At 45.7% G+C, this 7,778-nt stretch overlaps 1 protein-coding gene across 1 annotated transcript; it reads right to left on the bottom strand.

The window, feature by feature from the left end:
• Positions 1-388: 388 nt before the first annotated feature.
• LOC146590500 (disintegrin and metalloproteinase domain-containing protein 21-like) lies at positions 389-3,124 on the bottom strand. The gene is made up of 2 exons (XM_085314486.1): positions 2,932-3,124; positions 389-2,715 (listed from the first exon to the last, which is right to left on the bottom strand). Exons 1-2 carry the CDS (start codon positions 3,122-3,124, stop codon positions 389-391), a joined length of 2,520 nt encoding a protein of 839 aa, XP_085170612.1.
• Between the last annotated feature and the right edge of the window lie 4,654 nt (positions 3,125-7,778).

Here is a 7,778-nt window from a genome sequence, read left to right as displayed (position 1 = left end):
AAAAAAAAAAAAAAAAAAAAAAAAAAAAAAAAACTTCCTCCAGCCAGTGCTGTTCATAGAGCCTGGGAGACCACTGACACGAGCGATAATGAACTACTTTTTTTTCCCTTGTTCTCTCTATAATTCCTTTATTTTACATCAAAGGATCTCAGATATCCAATGCCCAACTAACCTGAGCCTCCTTGACATTTTAGTCAATGATGTTTTCTTTTTTCCCTACCAAGGTCATTCAAAACGATTTCATTTTGCTATTCTACACATTGGAAACCGAGGTTTCCCCCCACCTGCACATGTGCATCTGAATCGATTTTACATGAATCCGCTGCAGCCAGGAGTCTGGATCCAGCGGCTGCCTGAACCCAGCCTCCCCRCCGCTGCCGTACGACTCCTACGCGCCAGCGTTTTGCCTCTCCTCCGGTTTAGAGCTGTCGCCTTCCTGCTGGTTCTGCACAGCCTCCTCAGGCGGCAGCTCTCTCRACTGGAAGCATTTGGCTACTCTGTTTAACGCTTGGGTTCTTCTAAGCGTTTTCATGAGCAAAATGACGAGTGCTGCAAGTACCAGGAGAACAACAACAGTTATCACCATGCTAACCACGATTATCCGAAAAAGCCCCTTTTTGGTGACCGGTGCAGGCCCACTGTCGATGCTCCCTCCAAAGCCGGCAAACTGGCAGTAGGGAGGCGCCCAGCCGTCGTCACAGTGACAGTTTCCTTTAGTGTTGCAAACTCCTTTTCCTCTGCAGGTTCTCTTGGAGGAACAGTGGGATGCCAGGTACTTCGCCTCGGGGACACACGTCTGATTAATGCAGATCTTCTTGTCACCGCACTGCATGCCGTCCTCAACAACTCCAGCATCTAACAAGTCCAACCCCAAGTGGTAGTCTATGCCCCAACACCAGGTATCGCCCACCGGGGTCTGAATGATGGTTGTGTGATCTTGAAGCCAAGGTATGTGTCTAATGTTTGTACACTGCATCCTCCCACACAGGACATTTTCTAGCTTACATTTCTCAAATTTGCCGTYTGCCCCACTCCCCCAGCAATTGCCAAACCGATCCCCTTTCATGTTTACCTCCTTGAAACAGCTAAGTGGAGCAGGTTTTGTTTCTTCGCCAAAGATATTAATGCACTGTAATGTGCGAGATTGGCATTTGCCTGAAAAACAATACCCATCCTCAGCACACGTAGTCCCATCTTGCATGGTCATGTCCGCTGGGCAATGTTCAGATGTCCCACTGCAGTATTCAGGCAGGTCACATGGACTGATGCTCTCCCTACACACTTCTCCTTCTGGAAGAGGCTTGCAATTCTTACAGCAACCTCCAGAAGTGCAAATGGCTCCTTCTTTTTTTTGACAGGTGTTATCGCAACAAGGGTCCAGTTTACACTGTGCCGCTGAGCCACAGTCACACTGCTCCCCGGGCTCGAGGATGCCATTCCCACAACGCTGTAGTGTAAATGGCATTACTAATTCTGGGGCATTATTCAGACAGTATCCTTTCCCTGATGCTATAAAATCAAAATAGTGCTTAGTGCTGCAGTTGCTGAATTGATAGTTCACCATGCTATGTGCGTTCATGATGCATTTAGAGCTGTTTCCACACCTGCAGTATTTGTCATCATGCTCCATGCCGATAACATGGCCTAACTCATGAGCGACATGAGCAGCAGTGTGCATGTAAGTCTGTTTCGCAAATGATACAACAGCAGAGGCGCGTTGTCTATCACACACACTGGCAAAATTTGATTTGCCACCCGTGTGCAACGTTCTTGTACTGTGACCAAAGTCCAGTGCAGCGAATAGACACCCCACATCATGCACAGTGTGTGCAAGGCTTTTCTGCCTCCGCCAAAAATTAAAATTATGAAGAACCTCAGTTATGTTTTTGGAAATACTGATAGGGTTCTTCTCTGCCCAAATTTCTAGTGCAGTTATTAAAATGCGAAGGTGGAAAGAATAAAACAGCCCATCCACCAGATTGATTATTTCAATCACTTCCAGTGTCACATTAGTTATATTTTTACCAAAGGCATCAAACCCTTCCTTGTCCACCACCACAAGGAGCTCCAAATACCGTGTGTGCCCCCAGGGTTGGAACTGCCTGGTTTCTCTCCCAGCACCTGCAAATCGTCTGCCTTCGTCAGGTGTTTTGCACATTATCATTCCAGGATCCGTGTCCTCCCTCTGCAACAGAAGATGCTCAAATGTGGAAGAATCTGCCAGGGGCTCAATGCTGTAGCTCAAGTTTCCAACCTGCAGCAGTCCTCTGAGCCCAGAGCAGGTGCTGAGGGTCACTGTGGAGCCGGGGCTGCCATCCACATAGCCATGATAATAGCAATCCACTGCCACATGGGGCTGTTGGACCACAATTTCTCCTCGGGAGTCATGAGTGAAGATAGGGAAGTTTTTTATTATGAAGTCTTTCTTCTGCCTGAGTTTAATAGTGTAATCTATCCCCTGAATGTTGATGACATAGGACACACTGTCCTGGCTGGCTTTCCCTGCCCTGGGGCCAATTTTCCTCGGAATGACTATCTCATAGGCAGCATAGCCCCAAGAGGGCTGCAGGGTGCAGTTGGCATGGGGCAGCAGGGGCCCCAGGAGCAGAAGGCAGAGGCCCAGCTGGAGCAGCTGCACCCCACTACTTGTCAGGAGCCCCCTTGGCATGACACCTGCCAGCATCCTGTTCAGAGACATGGCTCCTGCCTCCCGAGCTGGAGGAAAGAGGAAAATGTGGATTTTGAGACAAGAGAAAAGTCGCYGTTAACTCAGCAAGGAGGAGCCCAGCTCAGGGGATGCTCCCCCTCCCATACGGCTGCAGACCCTGCAGCCTCCCGTCCTCTCCAGCTCAGCCAGGCTCCAGCCTCCCTTTGCCCAACGTGCCTTTTCTCAGTGCTACCTGTCCGCCAGCCCGCCGGGAGCCAGCTCACCTGCCCACCCTTCAGCTGCCTCGGCACAGAGCGGCACAGCGAGGGACGTGGTGCAGGGTGGCAGAGCCGCCGCTGCACGGAAGGGCCCGAGGTGCAGCCGTTTCTGCTGCTCCGCTTCGAACGCAAACGTTCCACGGGGAGGCCGGGAGGRTGCCGCGCGGTGCGGCCCGGGTGCCAGCGCGGTCCCCGGCATCCCAGCCGCAAGCAGCCTCGCTTTAAGCACGCGCTGTCTCGCCTCTAAGAGCCTGCTGTGCCCCACTTGGGCTGACCCCGTTCGCTCAGTTATGAGTCAATGCTACCACAGTAATTTGTTTAAAAGGGGATTAAGCATTCATAAGTGGAAAGCCATAGAAGATTACAGGAAAAATAATAAGGCTTTGGTTGCTAATGGGACTTTTGGCTTCAGCGATGAGACCTTCAGCATCTGTTGACAGACGTCCTTGCAGGGCACAAACCTCTGCTGAGAGCACATCACCAAAGGCTTAAATGATTTGAGGGGAATTTCCTTCTTGTTAGGAAAGGARATGCACACGTTAGGGCATGCATCCATCTTCTGTGAGCAGGGGAGCATCTTTTCCTCTGCCRTTTCCACACAGCACTTGATAGCAGTCTTGCAGCTTGTCTGGCTTCTTTAAGCGTGCCTGGGATGCTCAGGAAGCGTTTTCTTCTCTGCTCCTCTTTCCAATGCTCTGACAGTCACTCACTCTCTAGCACACTAATAACTCCCCAAARCTACCGAGCAGACAGATGTTAATTTAAGCCTTACAGCCAAGCCTTATACTTCTCACAAGCACCCAGGCCTGACCCCATCCCCACCCAGGCTTGCAGTGCTTCAGAGTCACCTTAACAAAAACACAGCACACTGCAACCATTTTCATCTTACTGAAGAAACTCAATACTAGTTCCTGCCTTGAGAGATACCCATGGCAGAAGTGAGGAGTTGTTGCATTTGACAGAGAAAGGGCCGCTACATCACCATTGGACTACTCTGCCCCCGCAAAACAACTCACCCTCCTCCCTTCCCTAGTAAAAGGTGCAGTTACAAGCCAAATCCGATAGCCTCGAAGGGTTTAACCCATAGTACTGGGCATATGCTGCTGCCATCTAATGGAAGGCACTGATTGAAGGCAGCATTTCAGGTTACGAGACCTGGCAGAGCACACCATTTTCTAGACCATTTGCAACCATCTTGTCAGCCACTCTCTCATCTCAAAGCACTTTACAWAGCGAAGCCTCCTGGCATTTGTGCAAAGTATAAACGAGCGTGATTACTCATATTTGTAAAGCAGACAGGCCGGAGGATTGAGCATGTTAGGACAGGTCGGGACCTGGCCTGAGAAGGTGGCACGAGGAAGGTGCTGCCGTGTCCTCCAGGCCACAACTGTCCTTCCCCCTTCTGGGCTAAAGGGACTTGGGAACCAAAGAAAAGAAGCCAATAATTTTTAAGTTTAGTAAAATCATTTATATACACTGATGGATAATATTTACATTATAATACTGATTCAAAATAAACTAACATATTACAGTTAACACTGAAAAGGAGAAATGAGAACATTTTACTACACAGAAGTTAAACATGGCAGATGAGGACAAACTCAGATTTCCAAAAGAAAAACCTGAAGTGATGAAAGCAAAACTTTGACATGTTGCTATTTCCAATCAAAATCTCTTTATCCTAGTCAAGTTGTTTTTTTTTTTGTTTTTTGTTTTAACATAGATAGCTGAAAATAATCAAGTCACAAGAGAAGTCAGATAWACATAAAATTTTGAAAAGGTCAAATGATTTCAGATATTTCTCTCTTAAATAAAATTCTAAAAAGGGGGAAAAGAACTACTTAGCTTTCCCATATCCTTTTAGTGTTTTTACAAAGAATTTATTCTTTGATCCCACATGACCATCCATCTCAAGATATTTACAATATTCACAGTCTGCTATAAAGGATCAGTAGATTTATTACCAAATAGAACATTACGTAATCAAGGCAAGATACCTCTGTCTTGATTAGCATTATGTCACCTGAAAAATACGAAACACAGGGAGGAGAGGAGAAAGTAAAAATACAGCTTTAAAATGGGTAAATGAGATCCATCAGAACATGTTCAATTTTGAAATCTAAAATGTAACTTAACATTTTAAAGAGCAAAGTTGTTATGATCAACTTTCTCATATAAACAAAACCATTTGACCTTGAATCTTCATATCATCTTTTCTTAATCTGTCCCTCCCTGCCTCTGTTTTATATCAGGCCATTTTTACTTAATCACAGACAACTTAAAAAATAAATAAAGAAGAACAAGAAGAAGAACACACAACAATAGTAAACCCATAGAAAGCATCTCCTCATCACAAAAACCCTCAGATTTCTTCCTCCAGACACCAAAACCCTTTAGTCAGTCACAAACGTACCCATCTCTCCCTTAGTAACAGCTTGAAACGATTCTGTTGTGCAAGTTAAAGAGAGCATGAAGCGAGGCGGGACTCCCTAACGCACAGTCGGTTCCGACCCTCCCTGCCGCTTCCCAAGCTGCCTTAGATGTCAGCGAGGGGCAGCTGCTATCGCGCTGCAAGATGCTCCCTGCTATCCGGGCGCCGCTCGGCACTGGGGGAACAGGCTGCAGCCGTTCCCTAGAGATCACCACGCAGCAGCAAGCCAGCCTCGCCGCTGTCGTCTTCAACGCGACAGCGACCTGCCAGGGCAAACAGGGCCCAGGGAGCTGCATCCCATGTCGCTCACGGGCTGCTCGGATCGCGGCAGGCTGGGGCACAGAGCAGCCTCTGACAGCTGCGCTGWGCGTTAATGAGTAGCTACGATGCGATCCAGTTTTAGGTTAACAAGTTCTGGCTCCCGAGATATTGCCAGAGTATTCTCCTTCTCAGTGTGTACAGTTCCATAGTGTTTTTGTGGAGAATTTTCTGCACTCGAAAGTGATTTCCTTGTTTTCTTTTTTTCCTCTATTTGCCATTCTTAAAAGTTCCAATACAATGAGGTCCCAGAAAAAAAGACATTGATTTCAAGTTAGAAGAAAGTGATTATAGCACGTAAAGATTGTGTGGATGTTGACATGATCAGAAACAGGGCAAGGACAGAAAAACTTGCCGATACTACCAAGAAATGATAAATGCCCATGTCTCATTGTCCAGTACAGACACCTTAACCCGAAGTCATCTCTTTTGAGGAACACGGCAGTTCATTTCCCCATGTTAATTTTGTTCCGTGGACCAAGGACTTGGAAGTCCTTTTCAAGCTGTACTGTTCTGTAGGGCAGGAGAGCTGGGAGACCAAGTTCACCTTCCAGCCARAATTATGTTTCTAGTAAGGAAAAGGGAATTCTATTCTTGACAGTTCACTACTGTTGTCATCGATACATGTCAGTGCACAAATATTCCATGTAGTGTTAGAGGTACAATTCTGGTTTATGCAAAAACTCCGTTTCCATCAGAGAAACTTATGGTTAAAGAGAGACTGTGGTTCTTACCACATAATGATCAGGCCTTGGAAAACCATTAACAGGATTAACAGAAAACTGACAAGGTGCTGACAAAGGATGGGAAATGAAGCATCTCCTTCATGTAGAAAAACTAAGTTACTGTTTACAAAATTTTATAGAAAGAGTCAGACACTGGTTTGCCATCCAAGCTAAAGGTAACAAGGAAGTCTGTTATAGAAAAAAAGACAAAAAAGAACGAGGCTGGACTGCCACATAAGTAACTTGGGAGATTCATGGCTCAGGTTTGTAAATGTAAACTCCAAATTAATGAGCTGTGAAATACAATGTCCAAGAGTCATGACTAATAGCCCTGAATTGGCACTTCAGTCTGCAGACCAAACTCATTCAGTGTCTGCACAGGTTTAGTACCAAAATATCTCTATAAAAAGCCTTCGACCAGTCTCAAAAGAAAGAAAAGTGTCAGAAGGTAGAAAACTAGAAATATGTACAGATTTCTTTTCATTTAATTAAAATTAAAAAAAGCAGCTTTTGGAGCCAATGTCTCAGAGTAGTGTAAGAATCTGCCCAAGGTCCAGGCAGCAAAAGGACATGTGTCAAGGAGGAGCCCTGCATTTTTTGCTCCCCCAGGGGGAGCTCAAAGGCATCAAAGACATGGGAAGCTTGTACTCCAGAGGGACACAAGAGAAGCATCACTGGTGGATTCATACAGCGGCACTATGACCCTTGCCAGGATGATCTCTTTCAACCAAGAGGTTGAGTTTGAAACCACGCTGGATCTTCTAGAAAGGAAAAAATAGAGTATGTGGATGGAACACACACAACTTCTCATCTGGGAATGAAGCAAGTGAACCTCACATGTATTGTCTGTAGAAGATCCCACCATGAAAATAAAAATAACTTGTATACAAGTAACCAGAGCATTCTTCCATTCTGCTACTGAACAATACAGTTATATATATATATATATAAAAAGGAGTTTTATGCTGAATGGCCATTCAGCCTTGAAGAAGGTCAGAGGAAGATGGATTACAGAAAAAAGTGGGCTACTGATCAGAACTGAAAAATACAGCAAGCATAGGGAATCARGTGCCCTTGGCAAGGTGAAGTGTAGCATCTGGGGTCAGAAGGTTATTTTGTTGCCTCTACAAAAAGACTCAGAATTTAAATACAAAGGGTAGATATCAAGTTGGTGTTTCACAGCACTTGCTTCAAGTACTTACTGAGCAGGGTCTTGGRAAACTGTGGCTGTCTCATTCACATACATAGTCTTTGCAACTGGCTGTATGTATAGCAGATGGAAGGCAGCTTCTGCAACTGGTTATTAAGGAAAAAAAAAGTCTTTAACAATATAATTTGCCCCATCTGGGGGACTCATGATTAACAGTACATAAGTGATC

This window comes from Rhea americana, unplaced genomic scaffold (genome assembly GCF_003343005.1).
Source record: "Rhea americana isolate MKP2758 unplaced genomic scaffold, rheAme1 scaffold_405, whole genome shotgun sequence".
Lineage (NCBI taxonomy): Eukaryota > Metazoa > Chordata > Aves > Rheiformes > Rheidae > Rhea > Rhea americana.
The sequence above is the reverse complement of the archived record's forward strand: the minus strand, read 5'-3'. Positions and strand labels throughout refer to the sequence as shown.